The sequence below is a fragment of the Macaca nemestrina genome, chromosome 10 (genome assembly GCF_043159975.1).
Source record: "Macaca nemestrina isolate mMacNem1 chromosome 10, mMacNem.hap1, whole genome shotgun sequence".
NCBI classification, from domain to species: domain Eukaryota; kingdom Metazoa; phylum Chordata; class Mammalia; order Primates; family Cercopithecidae; genus Macaca; species Macaca nemestrina.
This window is the reverse complement of record NC_092134.1, coordinates 1,945,612-1,962,578: the sequence shown is the minus strand read 5'-3', so window position 1 is coordinate 1,962,578 and position 16,967 is coordinate 1,945,612. Positions and strand designations below refer to the sequence as shown.

Below are 16,967 nucleotides of genomic sequence, written 5' to 3'. Positions count from 1 at the left end.
CTGATCTGCAGTTTTCTTTTTTTTTGGTAATGTCTTTGTTTTTATATCGAGGTAATGATACCTTCATAAAAGTTACATTTTGGAATGCACTTTGGAATAGTTTGTATAGAATTGATATCATTTCTTCCATTTTAGTAGAGTTCACCATGAAGTCATCTGAGCCTTCGTTTTCAATGTTGGCAGGTTTTCAACTACACATTCAGTTTCTTTTATGGATGCAGAACTATGTAGGTCGTCTACTTCTTTTTAAATAAGTTTTAGCTATTTATGTTTTTTTGAAATATTCACCAATTTCATCAAAGTTGTTTAATGTATAGGCACAGAGTTTTTGTGGTATTCCCTTATTAGCCTTTTTCTTGCTTGAAGGGTCTGTGGTGATGTTCCCATTTCACTTTTTATGTCTATAATCTGTGTCTTCTTTTTTCTGAGTCACTCTTACTATAGGTTTATTAATTTTATTGATTTTTTCCAAAGATACAACTTTTGGCTTCATTGATTTTTCTCTCTTGTGTTGCTGTTGTCAGTTTCATTGACTTATCCTCTTTGTCTTTAATTTACTTCCTTCAGCTTTCATTGAGTTTAATTTGCTCTTCATTTTAAAAGTTCTTGAAGTGTAGGTTTAGGTTATTGCTATGAAGTTTTATTATTTTCTAATATAAACATTTAATGCTGTATTTTTTCTGTAAGCATTGAGTTAGCTGCATCCCACACATTTTGATATGTTGTTTTTATTTTGGTTAAATTTAAAATACTTTCTAATTTTCCTTGTGACTTCCTCTTCAACCTGTGTGTTATTTTGAAGTGTGTAGTTTAGTTCCAAATAGTTGGGAATTTTCCAGAGAACTTTCTGCTGTTGATTTGTAAACAGTTTTTTTATGATCAGAAAATATTCTTTCTATAATGTTAGTTCTTTTAAATTTGTTAAAAGTTTTTATGAGACCCCGTATATGTTCAGTCTTTGATGAACGTCCCACGTGCACTTGAAAAAGAGGGTATTCTTGGTAGAGTGTTCTACAAATGTCAGTTACACCCAGCTGATTGATGGGTATGATTATGTCTTCTATATTCTTACTACTTTTCTGTCAACTTGTTCTGTCAATTAAAGAGAGAAGAGTGTGAATTCTCCAATTTTAGTGGTAGATTTATCTGTCTCCTTCTAGTTCTATGAATTTTTCTTTAATGAATTTTGAAGTTCTGTTATTAGGTACATGTATGTTTAGAATTGTTATGTCTTCTTGGAAAATTAGCCCTTTTATCGTGACGTAATGTCCCTCTTTACCCTGGGAAATATGTGTTACTTTGAAGTTGACTTAGTCTAATTTGAGTAAAACTACTCTAGCTTTGTTGATTAGTGTTTGAGTGCTATATCTTTTCCCATAATTTAACTTTTATCTTATTTATATATTTATATTTAAAGTGGGTTTCTTTTAGACTCCATATAGCTGGGTCTCGTCTTTTCTTTAATCCAGTCCTCAAATTTCTGTTTTTAATTGACATGTTTAGACAATTTACATTTCATGTAATCATTGGTGTGGTTGGATTAAAATCTGCCATTTTGCTAGATGTCTTCTAACTTTTCTATCTTTTAAAAATGTTATCTTTTTCTGACTTCATTTGGATTGTTGAATATCTTTTATGATGCTATTTTATCTCTACTATAAATGATTTCTAATTTATATATCCTTTTAACTTTTTTGGTAGTGGTTACCTAAGCTTACAGTGTGTATATGTCTAATTCACTCATGCCTGCCTTCAAATGCTATGGTATCATTCCAAATGTATTCTAAGACATTATAATAATAGGTTCACACTTCCTCCTGCCCATTCTGTGTGCTGTTGTTGTAGTACATTTCACCTTTACAGACACCATAAACACAATGCATTGCTAGTATTTTTGTCCCCTGGACATTGAGTTATCTTCTAGAGCAATTATAGCAATTAAGACAATAATAACTGCCTATTGACCTTCACTTATTCCACTTCGAGCTATTCTATTTCTTTGTGTAGATTTTTGTGTAGTATCATATTCCTTTAACTCTTCTTTTAGTTCTTGTCCACTGGCAATAGATTCAGTTACCATTTGAGAAAGTATTCTCTTTTCGACTTGAAAGATTTTCACTGGGCCTAGAATTCTGGGCCGCTTTTTTTCCTAGACTGATTCTTTGAGAAATTATACAAGTAATATATCAATATATTACTTTGTTCAAAAGTAAAACATTATAGAAAAGCAAGTATTCCCTTTGGTCTTTACCTCTTATCCTGATCTCCACTCCTTTCCCCAGTAGTAACTACTGTGGGAGGGTTTTTTGGGTGTTTTTTCAATTATTTATGTATAATTTATATTTATAATCATAGGAAATATATGGTGCTGCTTAATTCAGTGTTTCTTCCATCATTCCTCCACCTTTTGTTTCTGTGTTTTGCCTGTATGGACATACATGTCTTTTACCGTATTTATGTATGTTACATTTTATTTATGCATGACTGAACATTTTTCTGTTTAGATGCAGACTTCCTGGGTCCCAGGGCCGTATATATCTTTAGTGTTATTTGATACTGCTTCATCTGGCTTCCATAGCAGATTTATTTATGCACAAGCTGCAAGCCTGCCCCTTTGTTTTCGCTGACTCCCTTGGAAGTAGATCTTCCTTGATGCCATTTAAGGCTCTACTCCTCTGGCTAACTAGGTCATCGTCACACCTTTGCAGCTCCATCTGAACAATGTGACTTTCGTGTTGTTTAGCTTACCCTTTGTGTAAGCAGAAGGGGCAACTCATACCCATGGCCATGTTCACCTAATCCAGTGCCTGTTAATGTTCAGGCCCCCTTCAAATTGAAGTACGGTCCTCATGCAGCCAATTGACAGACAAAGGTGCAATATATAACACAACAGCTGGTGTTTGCTGACTCCCTCCAAGGTCCTGGGAAAATTAGATCAAAAGGGGTGGGGAGGTAGAGGAGGAGGACATGACCCCATCTTTAAGTCCCATCAATTCTGAAGTTATTAATGGGGTTTTGCTCCTCTCGGTTGGTACATCTGAGTGGCTCTCGCTTTGTCCTCTGCTCTCTGCTAAATGCCTTCTCCCTCCCTTAGGAGAGCAGATCATTAATCATGAAAATCACCACTGAGCTGCTGTCTGAGTCTCCATCCTCAAACTCAGAGCCACCCCTGGGTCATGTCTGAATGACCATCCCAGCCCCTCCCTTGGGCTCCACATCACCCAGGGCTAATGCAGGTGCCCATTGCCCAAGGCTGCTGGTGTGCGCTCGATCCGGAGACACTGGCTGGAGAACGCCACCGGACAGCCACAGTTCTCATCTGCCACGTCCATGCTGGCACCACAGTTGAAAGTGAATACAAAGCAAATACAAACTAGAGCCTTTTAATTTATTCACCTTTATAAATGCCTTCCCCCAAGTGCCATTGCCTTTGGCTGAAGCGAGGATTTGTCTTTACTGATAACTTGAGGTTCTAACTTCAGGGAAGAACCATTTAAATCTTTTTTTTTCTTTTGGAATTTGAAAATATAGAAGACAGAGTACAGTGGCTCACGACTGTAATCCTAGTACTTTGGGAGGCTGAGGCAGGAAGGTGGTTTTAACCCAGGAGTCCGAGACCAGCCAGAGCAACATAGCAAGACTGTATCTCTACAAAAATACAAAGAACAATGTTAACTGGCACGGTGGCATGCACCTGCAGTCCCAGCTACCTGGGAGGCTGAGGTGGGAGGATCGCGTGAGAGCAGGAGGTCAAGACTGCAGTGAGCTATGATTGCACCGCTGCACTCCAGCCTGGGAAACAGAGTGAGACCCTGTCTCAAGGCAAACAAACCAACAAAAAAGAAAATATAGAGAAATAAAGAGAAGAAAATGATAGTCACCAATATTCACAGCAACAGGATTAACCACAGTTAACCGAGAGCACGTTTGCTTCCCGTCGTTTTTGTCTAGGTTTACACTTTACAAAGTCATGCAAGTAATATATCCACACATTATTCACGTAAAAAGTAAAACATTATAGAAAAAGCAAGGGTCTCCTTAGACCTTTCCGTCTCATCCTGATCTCGCCACCCTGTCTCTGATGGTGACACCGTGGGCGGTTTCTGTGCGAGTGTTTTCTCTGCAGTCTGTCGGTCATAGCTGTGTCCATGGGAAGTGTGTGGTGCTGCTGGCCCCACGGGCCTCGCGTCGTGGTTAGTCACTGTACATTGTGTTCTGGTGTTTTATCCTTATCGATACATATTGGTCAAGGATGTTCTTTTTAACTGATGCGAGGTATTTTATCATATTTCTCTCTCCCACACCGCACTTACCTGTTTTCCCCGATGGGCGTTTAAGTTACTGTCACTCATGATTCAGTGACCAGTCTTGAATGTGGTCCCTGGCGCGTGCCGCTGCGTGCGCTGTGTACGTTTCATTTTGTGCTGGGCCTTGTCCAGGTGCTTTTCAGGGTGATTGTGCCGAAGCAGCTCTCCGTTCCCCATCCCAGAGGGAGGGCCTTGTTTCCTGTGGCCTGACCAGCAGCAGACGCTCTCCAGCTCTCGCTGGCCTAATGGCCAGAATCTCTCCTCCCAGCTCCCACCCCTTGGTCTGGGTGTGTATTCCTGGAGTGGCAGGCGTGGGCACCGCCGTGAGTTCATAGGGCCGTGTGGTGTAGGGGGTGCTGCTTTCAGTCCCCGGCCTGCCAAGGTGCGGTGCTACCTCCTCTGATCCTTTCTCCTGTGTCCTCAGCTCCGGAGAAGGGATCTGGTCGAACCAAGGCTGTGCGCTCACGGGAGGAAACCTCACCTACTCCATCTGCCGCTGCACTCACCTCACCAACTTTGCCATCCTCATGCAGGTGGTCCCGCTGGAGGTAAGAGCCAGGCCTCAGGGGTCCCGGGACCTGGAGGATGTGCCATGGGGCTGCAGGTGGGGGCGGGACGCATGCTTTGCCCGCCAGTGCCCATGGGCCCTGGGCACATTACTCCATGGGGCCTGTGTTTACAAACGGAATCCATTCTCTTGGCTTCTGTAGTCCAGGGCCCTGCATGTATTGGGTGCCAGCAAACATCCGAGGAGCCCATGGTTGTGTAAGCCGAGTCCAGCGTGGTGTGCTTCCCACAGCAACGCCCAGACTGCACCTGGGGGGATCCAAGGAGGGACTCCTCATCCCTCCATCCGTCCCTCTGGGAGATTCTCACTGGGCGCCTGCTGTGAGCTGGGTGCTGGGGGCTCTGCTGTAAACAAGAACAACAACACAGTCCTGCTCTTGAGGAGTTTGGTTCTAGTGGGAAAGACAGATAATAAACAAACTAGCAGATAAATTAGTCACTGTGAATCAGTGTAGGAAGAAAGTGGAAGAGAACAGCCCAGTAGAAGGTGACAGCAGAGAATGGGGCTGTCTTCACGGAGCGGTGAGGTGTCTCCGGGATGTGGCATCTGAATGACCAGAGGAAGCTGATGTCTTGGAGGCCTGGGGGGAGAATGTTCTAGGCCAGGAAATAGCAAGTGCACAGGACAGGGGGCAGGAAGGGGCGTGGTGTGGCCGTAGATGGGGTACCCTGAGCTCCGAGGCCCTGGGGAGGCAGGAGGCTGGGAGGAGCAGGCTCGGCTCCAGCATCCAGGCCTCAGGGAGGAGCGTGAATTTCATTCTAAATGCGCAGGAAGCCTTTGGAGAGCCACTGGGGAGCAGCTTGGTCTGAGCCACCCTGGGTTTGGGGCGGGGCAAGCAGACTCTCGTGTAGGTGGAAACCAGGAGTGGAAGGAGGTGTTGCTGCTGACACTGCACACCCACACTCTCCTCCGTGGACTGGGCTCGCAGAAGGGCTGGTGTGGACAGCGTAGATGTGGCTGCTCCGAGCCAGGCTGGGTTTGGCAGATGTGTTGGGAACCGGTGATACGTTGGATGCTGGGCTGTAATCTGTTGCTGGCGTTGGGCATTTTGGGGGCTGAGAGAGGGCCAGGCTGGAGGGTAAGTCAGGCAGGGAAGCAGTGACGCCTCCAGCGTCTCCCGGACAGATTTGTCACGAGACTCGTCTTCCATGTGGGGCCCTGGTCTTTTAGAGCCTCATGTGCTCATCGTGGCCAGTCACTTCCGGGGGCTCATTCCCAGTCTAGGGCTCTTAGGGTGGCTTCGGGAAGAGTCAGGAAGTCTCTGATCGCAGCAGCTCCCTGGGAGGGGGCGCCACGCTCAGGTGTTTCCCAGCAGGCACTTTGTCTCCAGGGCGTTAACAGCCATCCCTGCCTGGGTCACCGCCTGCCTCTGTGGTCACGTTTATCAAGGCCGTGGACAGGCGGAATCTACCTGAATCCACCAGCGTCTGCAGTGTCTGCACTGGACCAGGGGGCGATGCTGCCCCGCGTGTCCTGCGTGGTTTCATGTTGGTTTCTGGGGGGTTGAATGGGTTGGGCTCCCGCCGTCCTGTTGACCAGGAGACAGAACTCTTCAAGGTATGACAGAGGCAGAATCCGGGTTCCGCCTTCTCCCGTCCTGGGAGACTTTTCCTTCTCCAGAAAGAGGGCCTAGGAATGCGGCCCCCCAGGTGGTTGCTGTGGGAAGGTCACGAGCTCACTGTGACAGTCACAGGTCCAGTGCTCAGCCCAGGCACCCTCACTCCCCAACAGAAACCACCAGCAAACCTGAGCCACAGGATTCTGTGTGCGGAGGCCGGGTGGACCGCAGTCACTCTTAGGTCAATGGGAACAGGGCCCTGGTGCTTGGAAGTGACTTGTAATGCTGCCGGGGCAGATGGAGATAACCTCATCTTTAAATTCCGTGGAAACGAAATGGCAGATGCCCCTGAGCCGCAGCCCCTCACAGGGCGAAAGACGCACGTGACACTTGCGGCCGACGTGATCCCAGCCTCACCGGCCCACGGGCTGCTGCTCACATGCCTCAGGGCGAAAGACGCACGTGACACCTGCGGCCGGTGTGATCCCAGCCTCACTGGCCCACGGGCTGCTGCTCACATGCCTCAGGGCGAAAGATGCACGTGACACTTGCGGCTGACATGATCCCAGCCTCACCGGCCCACGGGCTGCTGCTCACATGAGCGCGTATGAGCCCCGCTCTGCAGAAGACACTGGAGGGAAACAGCTATTCCTGTTTCCAAAGAGAAGGCCCTTTCTTTTCACAAAATGCACGATGGGCTTGATGTCACACCGTGAATCACTTTTGGAGACTCCAGAGAGATGTCCAAGCCATATTTTATTTTTATTAAATTAAATAAATTAATTTTTAGAGACAGGGTCTCGCCCTGTTGCCCAGGCTGGAGTGCAGTGGTCTGATCATGGCTCACTACAGCCTAGAACTCCTGGGCTCAGGCTATCCTCCCACCTCAGACACCCAGGTAGCTGGGACTATAGGCACATGCCACAACGCCTGGCTAAGTTTTAATTTTTTTGTAGAGCTGGGCTCTCACCATGTTCCTCAGGCTGGTCTTGAACTCCTGGCTTCAAGCAGTGCTCCCACCTTAGCCCACAAAGCGCTGGGATTACAGGTGTGATCACTGCACTGGCTTTTTTGTGTGCATGTATTAATTTTCTGTAGAGGAGGGGCCTCACTTTGTTACCCAGGCTCTGAGACATATCTGAAGTGGATAGGACGGGGCACCACACACCCTTGGGCCCCTCATGCACAGATGCACACCCAGCATCCTAGACCTACGTGTTTTGGAGCCTGGACCCAGGAGCCCTTGGCGCTGCGCGAGATGAAGCGCCAGGTGACAGGGGACCGGCAGTCTCCTCAGTAGCTTCCGTGCCGTCAGGGTCCCCCAAGAAGGGCCGGCCATGTAGCAAGTGGAACTGCCAGGCCCTTCCATGCCAGGGCTTTCTGGCTCAGGGCCGTGGGGTTTTAGAGGTTCCAAAGGGGTGGCTCTGTCGTGAGGGTGGTGGGACCCAAGCCCACCCGTTGCCCTCACCCTTCAGTGGTAAATGTTGTGCAGGCAGGTGTGACCCGCCAGACAATCCCGAGGGGTGCTCCTTAAGGAGTGGTACCCCGAGAGCAGCTGCCCAGCCAGCGACTGCCCCTTCCCAGTCCCCACGCCCCCCATGCCTTCCCAGCGGCCCCTCTTCTCCTGGCTTGCAGACCCCAGGGCCTCCACGTGGAGGTGGGCTGTTCGCAGCTGGGGAGAGCCATGACCTGGATCATTGGTGGCAATTTAAAGAAAATTAAACAGAATGAATGAAACTACACTAGAGAGAGGTGAATGTAGAAACAGTTCCTGGGTTTAAATTTCTTGCATGGACCAGGCCTCAGTCTGAGGAGCAGCATCCTCTGTGGACGGCCGTGACGCCGTCTCTCTCCTCCCATGAGCTCCGTTTCTCCTCTCCCCTCCCGTCCTGCCAGGGCCCGGCCCACAGGGCTCCCTTCGGGCTTCCCTCCTGGTGTCGTAGGGAGAGGGGAAAAGGCGCAGAGCTGCCCCCACAGAGAGCACCTGTCCATTCCTGGAGACGGGCGGTCTGCACGGTGCTGTGGCCAAGGATGCTCGTCTCACCAGTGGAGAAACTGAGCCCCAGAGCAAGGGGGCACTTGCTGGCGTCCCCCATTGTTCAACGGTGCATTATTAAATTACCGGTAGAGCCTGGGCTGTTGAGGTAGCACCGGGCCATGGGGACCTGGCAGTGAGGATGCTGTGGTGCCCACAGAGACACCGCGAGTCAGTGCGCACCATGTCCTGCCCCGTACGGGCCACGCGGGAGATCATGTAGGATGACTTGGGGGATAATTAGGCACTAAAACACGGTGCTGCTGATGCCGGTGCTGTTTTACAGACGGAGGCCCAGGAGGGCCTGCCTGAGAAGGTGGCAGTGGATTCTACATCTCAGGGTGGAAAGGATGGAGCCTCCTGGCCCAGGTAGAGGACAGGGCGCAGGCAGAGGGCAAGGAGGGAGCAGCTGGGGTGGTCCTCGGGGAGACGCCAGGGCTGAGGCAGGGGCTCCAGGCCCAGGGGTCGTGGGGGCAGGAGGCAGGGAGCAGGAGAGATGGTGGAGGCTGCTGCAGAGACCCAAGAACCGGCACCTTGCTGGTGTGGCGGGGGTGGAGGGGCAGGAGTGGCACTGCAGATGACTGAAAACGCTGGCGATCTGTTTCTCCCATGAAATCTTCTGACTGTTAGAGGTGTCATCAGTTATTACTTCTGAGCCATATGTGAGAGGTCATCTGTGTGCTGGACCAGCCGCCCAGGGTCTTGTGAAGATGCAGACCCCACATTTAGTGGGTCTGGGGTGGGGCCTGGCATCCTTGTTTCCGACAAGGCCCGGGTGGAGTGAGGCCCCACTGGTCCCAGACCACCCTCTGGACAGACCCAGGCACAGGCACGCAGTCTGCAAACATCAGCTCAGATTTCTGTTCGTGTCCTGGGAGCTGGCTGCAGCAATTGTTACCAAATCTGAGCACGGATAGTCTGGCCCTAAATATGTGCTCATTGGCATGTGAAAAACTTCCTTTGTTCCAGGAGCTGAAGTAGAGACAGGTCCTCAGCCTGGAAGTGAGTGAAGTGGGAACCTGGAAGATTCAGAGACAGAAGAAACAGACTGTGGCTTAAAAAGGAACCCAAACCAAGGGCCAGGGGGCAGGGGTTCTGGACACAGGCATTGCCTTCAGGGAACACCTTCCTTCATGCATAACTCTGCAGAGTGGGCGCCGGGCCACTGGGACAGAGTGGCTGCTGGGAGCCATTTATTGAGTGCAGGCTGGTGATTGTGGCTGTCACACAGCTGACCACCTGGGAGTAAGGGAAAGACAGTAACAGGCACCATTTCAGAGGCTCCCTGCCTGTAGATGCTCCCTGTCTCTGGGTGCTCCCTGCCTGGTGGGGGCTTGCACTCAGGCCTGCCCTCTCCTTCGGTCCTCACCACATGAGTGAGGTGCTATCATTGCGGCCATCACAGGTAAGTCCTAGGGGATTCCCTGAGGTCACATCAGGGGGCAGAGCCTGGCCTTGAGCCAAATCCCGAATGTTAGGGCTGTGCCCGGGCTCTGGAGCACCAGCTACCTGGGAGCAGAGCCTCCTCTTCTGGTCCCTCTGTAGGCTGAGAACTAAAGCCCAGTGCAGCTTCCTTCTCGGCATGGCCGGAGAGAGGGAGGTCCACTTTCAGCTGAAAACTGTGTTTGTACGTGTTGTGTTTTTGTGGTAGAGGAAGGAAGGGAAGGGCCTGGTCCAGCGAGCAAAAAACCTGGAACAGACGACTTATGGGTCTCCATCCATCACCGCTGCCTCTCGGTGACACTGGATTTTGACAGTCTGTGGGTGTCTTCATGGGAGCAAATCACATCTATTCATTGCCAGAAAAGGTTGATTTAAAAATGGTTTAAAATTATCCATACTAAAAATGAACATTCTCCTCAACATTAAAAAAAGTTAAGACTGATATCATAAGTAGAAACCAAATTTGCAGCACGCTCAGAGAATTAATAAAAATAGCACCAGTGACCTTATTTGGGTTCCTGGTGCAGGCTCTCTGCTCGGGAACTCACATCCGCATCGTGTCCCTTCTCTCTCCGAGGTTTTCCCTTGGCTTTTCTCCATACCCAGCCTCCTTCTTGGTGGTGGTTTCGGGAAGCCCCTTCCTCCTAGGTGGGCAGTGCCCTTTTTGTGGAAAGCCCATCAGACGACAGGGTTCACCTGAGTGAACTGGGCCGAGGTGGGGCGGGCTTCAGGGCTGCTGTCCAGGGGAGGGAGACCCCAAAACGACACTCTATCTTTGCATACTGCTGTCAACTTGGTGATTAGGACCCAGCCCTGAGGGGCCATGTCAAGGCATCTGCTGACGGACACTGTGATGGCTTCCAGCATCTGGCGACTTCCGGTGGTTCCGGAGTGCATGACCCTACACACGCTTCTTTAGAATAAATTGCTGGCAGGCGAATCTGTGGGCAAAGGGCACCGGCATTTTGGTTTTGAAAAACATTGCTGCATTGCACTCTGGGAACCATGTACCAATTTATTCCTCCTCCAGCCGTGGGCAAGAATGGGTAGCTTTGCTTTTCATGTGAGTCACAAAAACATGGCGTCATCTCTGGGTGCTTCTAACTTCTCCTACTGAGTGCAGTTCAAGCAGGGGAACGAACACCCGGGTTGTCCAGTAGATCTGCATCCAGACCCATCCCTCACCACCCCAGCCGCTCTACTCCCCAGGCATGCTTTCTGCACCTTTGAAATTAGCAACCCCAGATCCAGTAAGAACCCAGAGAAGGCAAGTTTTTCTTTTAATTGGATAAAATTATCCTAGAAAAGTAGGCCATTGGAACAGAGAATTCATCCAGAACAGACCCAGTAACTTCTCAGTACACCCACGAGAATCTATGTCAGAGAATTAAAAGAATCAGCAAGTAAGATGACATAAAAAAGTATGAAATCAGAATATTTACATTATTTATAGTAGAAGGAACAGAAGCATGAATAAACATAGCACTAGTGATTGCATAAATTCTAATACATCCACGCTAAGGGATATTATTCATCTCTACACTAAAAGAGGAATGATGAAGTCAGAAAACGCGGTGCAACTGTGAAAGAATGGACTGTCATCATGCCAGTGCGCTTGCAGCTATTTCCAAGGTAACACACTTCTGACACATTCGTTTGGCCGGGCGCGGTGGCTCAAGCCTGTAATCCCAGCACTTTGGGAGGCCGAGACGGGTGGATCACGAGGTCAGGAGATCGAGACCATCCTGGCTAATACGGTGAAACCCCGTCTCTACTAAAAAATACAAAAAACTAGCCAGGCGAGGTGGCGGGCGCCTGTAGTCCCAGCTACTCGGGAGGCTGAGGCAGGAGAATGGCGGGAACCCGGGAGGCGGAGCTTGCAGTGAGCTGAGATCCGGCCACTGTACTCCAGCCGGGGTGACAGAGCGAGACTCCGTCTCAAAAAAAAAAAAAAAAAAAAAAAAAAAAAAAAAAAAGGACAAGAGGTAGACTAGAGTGATACATATCCCATTTTTGTAAAGCCACGGCAGGATCCCCTGTGCCTGTGCGTGGGTGTGTTCTGTGTATGCATTTAAATATGCAACATTTGTATCTTGGTATGTGATTATCAGAAAGGCATGGACAGCGCATTCAAGGTTGTTAGTGGGCAGAGGCAGGAGGGGGCCACCCAGGTAAGGCAGTGGCAGGAGCTGGGGAGAGAAAGGACTGTAAACATCAGCCTGTGGGCTCTGACCCAGGTGTGTATTTGTGTGGAATTGCATGACATGATCAAATGAATAAAATCATTTAGCTCGAAGAGGTGTTTCTGAGGCCTGCTACCCAGGGGTGATGTTTCGTGCTCACTGCTCCTTCCTGATGCCCGGGCGCTGAGACATGCCTGTGCCCGTGTTTGCTGTATGAATGAGGGCGTGGAGGATCGAGTCTGTCCCACAAGGGGTGTGCCCGTGTTTGCTGTATGAATGAGGGCATGGAGGATCGAGTCTGTTCCACAAGGGGTGTGCCCGTGTTTGCTGTATGAATGAGGGCATGGAGGATCGAGTCTGTCCCACAAGGGGTGTGCCCGTGTTTGCTGTATGAATGAGGGCATGGAGGATCGAGTCTGTTCCACAAGGGGTGTGCCCGTGTTTGCTGTATGAATGAGGGCGTGGAGGATCGAGTCTGTCCCACAAGGGGTGTGCCCGTGTTTGCTGTATGAATGAGGGCGTGGAGGATCGAGTCTGTCCCACAAGGGGTGTGCCCGTGTTTGCTGTATGAATGAGGGCGTGGAGGATCGAGTCTGTCCCACAAGGGGTGTGCCCGTGTTTGCTGTATGAATGAGGGCGTGGAGGATCGAGTCTGTCCCACAAGGGGTGTGCCCGTGTTTGCTGTATGAATGAGGGCGTGGAGGATCGAGTCTGTCCCACAAGGGGTGTGCCCGTGTTTGCTGTATGAATGAGGGCGTGGAGGATCGAGTCTGTCCCACAAGGGGTGTGCCCGTGTTTGCTGTATAAATGAGGGCGTGGAGGATCGAGTCTGTCCCACAAGGGGTGTGCCCGTGTTTGCTGTATGAATGAGGGCGTGGAGGATCGAGTCTGTCCCACAAGGGGTGTGCCCGTGTTTGCTGTATGAATGAGGGCGTGGAGGATCGAGTCTGTCCCACAAGGCGTGTGCCCGTGTTTGCTGTATGAATGAGGGCGTGGAGGATCGAGTCTGTCCCACAAGGGGTGTGCCCGTGTTTGCTGTATGAATGAGGGCGTGGAGGATCGAGTCTGTCCCACAAGGGGTGTGCCCGTGTTTGCTGTATGAATGAGGGCGTGGAGGATCGAGTCTGTCCCACAAGGGGTGTGCCCGTGTTTGCTGTATGAATGAGGGCGTGGAGGATCGAGTCTGTCCCACAAGGGGTGTGCCCGTGTTTGCTGTATGAATGAGGGCGTGGAGGATCGAGTCTGTCCCACAAGGGGTGTGCCCGTGTTTGCTGTATGAATGAGGGCGTGGAGGATCGAGTCTGTCCCACAAGGGGAGAGGAACTTAGAGAAAGAGGTGTGTTCTCCTTGGAGGCCGGAATGCCACATGCGTGCTGGTTTAGTCAGTGGATCCCAGTCATGCTGACACAACCGGTCTGTACTGCCGCAGGTAGGTGGGAGTTCAACTTTCTGTCCTCTCTAAGGACTGGCCGGCAGGGTATGAGGGAGCGAGGACCTGAGGTTAACCCAGGAGTGGATGCAGGTATGGGCTGGCTCAGCCAGGGACCAAGAGGAGGACTCAGGCGTGGACTCCCCAGCATTTCTTGCTGAAGCCACGCACCCAGTGAAGGTGCTGGGCATGGGGACCGGTGCCGGGGAAGGCGTTTGGGCCCGGCCTTAGGGAAAATTCAGCTGCAGCTGTTCCTGGCACTTGTGTTCCCCGCTCAGGGTGTGCAGGCCCGGGAGATGGTCTCGTTGTCTAAGGTGGGAGAGCCCCCCGATGTTGATGGAAAGTCCTGCCGAGGCTGCACCCAGTGAGGAAGGGCAGTGCTCGAGGAGTGTGTGGGAGGTTGGGAGGAGCCCCGGGGCCTGCTGCAGTGCGCTCTTTTTCCTGCAGGTGGCCGCTTCCTCCCAGGTGGCCACTCCCCAGGCTTCGGGCATGGGAAGCATCCCAGGCATGGGCGCCTGCCTTGGGGTGGCTCTGACCTGGGGGGTGCAGGAGCCCTGTGCCAGTACAGGAGCCCCTGGGAATGCCAGTCCCCGAACACCCCTTCCTGGGGCCTGGTGGTCACAGGGAAATAGCACTTCAATAAGATGGTCGTGAACCGTGGTCTGAAGGCTGACTCTGGCCAGTGAATGGGCTTCATTTAGCCCGCAGAGGCTTAAATTTTTAAAAATTGGTTGTCAGTATTCCAAAACACAGATATTTTATCTAAACTTTTGGATTTTTTTTTAAATAAAAAAAGAAGAGGAAAATTTGGCCATGCTAGGCTTCCCCCTCTGGCTGGAAACGACGCTGGAGGCGAGTGGCTGCCACCCCTGTGCTCGGGCGAGGTCCCCAGAGCCCCCCGGTCCACATGGCCTCCCTGTACCACAAGCAGCTGTCCTCCCTCATCATGTTCGTATTGCTCTTCTGCTTTTAGGAGACCGTGAAATGCTTCCTGCTCTTTTCTGGGGGGGAGAGTGGCATCTCCACTGAGAAGGACTTTGGTTCGAACTGTGGGAGGGAGCATGCTCGTTTTGGCAGCACAGTCCCACCTGGGGTTATGTCTGCAGGCCCCTGCTGCCCTCCTGAGCTGACGCCCTGCCTCTCGGAGGCATTTGAGGTTGTGGTTTCTGAGTCAGAGGAGTCCGTGTCCCGAAACCAACTGCAGGCTTTTCTGGGCATTTCTAAATCTAGCTACGGGTGGGAAAGGAAGGGCACCGTGGGGGCACACCACGCCTTCCTGAGGCAGGAACGGCATGGCCTCCACCCGGACCCACGTTCTAGGCCCCGCGCCCTGCGGTTACCCAGCCAGGTGCAGCCTTGAGCCCCTCAGACAGGCTCTGGCTCCAGGGAAGGGCACAGGGCAGGCAGTGGCAGGGCCTGAATTACATAGCATTGCTGGGAGCTGTGAGAACCACTCTGAGCTGTATTTGCGGTCCCGAGGATGTGTCACAGGCGAGACTGTGCCAACAGTGGTGCCAGCAGCTGCAGCATGTACAGCTCAAGTCAGAAACAGGCTCCCTCCATGGGGTCTCTGTGCGAATGTTAGCCAGACCACCTCCCAATAACACCTCCTGCATGCACCTGGGGTCAGTAGAGGCCCCTCTGCCTCCCAGCCAGCTGGACACACAGGTCCCTCCTGGTGATGTGCTGAGAGGCCTTGAGCAGGTGCCTGCTCTGAGCCTCAGTTTCCCTGCTGCGACATGGGTGGGACACTTTCCTTGTGGAGCTGTGGTGGTTATCGGAGGAGGGAGAAGTAGGCACCACTCAGGCCGAAACACACAGCCTCAACACCCAGCCCTGAGCACCCAACTCGGTACCCAGCCTCAGTACCCAGCCTCAGCACCCAGCCTCAACACCCAGCCCTGAGCACCCAGCCTCAGTACCCAGCCTCAGCACCCAGCCTCAACACCCAGCCCTGAGCACCCAGCCTCAGCACCCAGCCTCAACACCCAGCCTCAACACCCAGCCTCAACACCCAGCTCTGAGCACCCAGCCTCAGTCCCCAGCCTCAACACCCAGCCCTGAGCACCCAGCCTCAGCACCCAGCCCTGAGCACCCAGCCTCAGCACCCAGCCTCGGTACCCAGCCTCAGTACCCAGCCTCAGCACCGAGCCCTGAGCACCTAGCCCTGAGCACCCAGCCTCAGCACCCAGCCCCAAACACTGCCTGACAGAGTGAGGTCACAGTGAGCCATGAGTATGAAGTTCCTGGGGATGTCCTGGCCTGAGGACCCCGTGAGAGTGGAGTGGGAGTGGGGTGGGGTGGAGCAGGCCTGGCTACTGCACTTGGGACTGCAGCCATCCCAGCATTAACCCGTTCATGGCCACAAGTCTCCTTCCACTCACTCTTCATAAGAAGATTCAGTCCTTGGCTGTGGGCACCAGGGCAGGGTGGTCTGTTGCCCTGTTGATGGGGATGGGGGGACTATGGAGGCTGGAGGGGCTCAGAGGAGAGGCCCCTCCACCCATCCCTGGACCCCTCTAATCCTGGAGGCAGAAGTGTGTCCTGCCTTGCCCAGGAGTAACAAGGAAGCTGGTTTGTTCAGCAGCCCACCCCCTGACTCCCTGAGCAATGCCATGTTCACTAGTGTCTTCCGGCCCAGTGGGGAGGACATCTGTCCTCGGTACCATCCTCTTAGAGACCCAGAAAATTGTCACCATCCCTTCTAATTTCCCAGCCTCTGCAGTTCTTCCAGAAGGAGAGGGTGGTGGGCAAAGCCCGCTGGGTCCTTCTGGATGGGCTCCTTACCATTCCACCAGCACCCTCCAGGTGCACGGGTGTGTGCTGTTCCCACCCCGCCTCACGGGTGAGTTTTCCCAAGTCCTGTCCTGGGCTGCTGAGAGCTGGGCTGGGGATGGGAGCTGGGAGCTCACTGGCAGGAGGCGCAGGGGCATGCATCCTTCCACCCCCTCCTGTCTCCCACCCTACGCACCCCTCCCATGCCCCTCCAATCTCCCTCAAGACGCCCATTCTTGGCCCCCAGGGCCCTCCCCGTACCTGTGGCCTGTGCCTCTCTGAGTGGAGAGCTGAGTGAGCCCTGGGAGCAGGGACGACACCTGCCACCCCCATCTCTCCCGTCAGTGCCCCTGGCTCTCAGGCTGCCGGCCACCTAGGACATTGGGAAATGGACCTCAGAGGTGAAAACCTGTGTTTCGGGTGGAGCAGCAGCCGGGAGCTGCCGGGCTCAGCTCTGCTGTCAGCTCAGCCCCAGCCCTGCCTGGGCACCTCGCAGTCCTGGGGGCAGGGAGACGTAGGTTCAAGGTTCTGAGGGTTCCACCCCTGACTCTCTTGACAAATCCAGTTGCCTTTGCCTCCTCCAGCCAGACCCAGGCTGCTCCTTTTAGAGGAGAAGCAGGTGTTGCTTCATTTATTCCCCAATTCTCCCGAAGCAGTGTCTGCTCAGCA

The 16,967-nt window shown here is 52.1% G+C and overlaps 1 protein-coding gene across 7 annotated transcripts in view; it reads left to right on the top strand.

Moving 5' to 3' along the window:
• The window catches only part of LOC105490534 (adhesion G protein-coupled receptor D1), a 188,416-nt gene that overhangs the window by 124,963 nt on the left and 46,486 nt on the right, over positions 1–16,967 (top strand). For all 7 annotated transcript variants that reach the window (XR_011608646.1, XR_011608645.1, XR_011608648.1 and 4 more), the window contains one exon: positions 4,732–4,855. Coding sequence is in view for 3 of the 7 variants with exons in the window: in XM_011756281.3 (XP_011754583.2) it covers positions 4,732–4,855 (124 nt within the window). In the remaining 4 variants the exon portion in view is untranslated. The remainder of the gene's footprint in view (positions 1–4,731; positions 4,856–16,967) is intronic.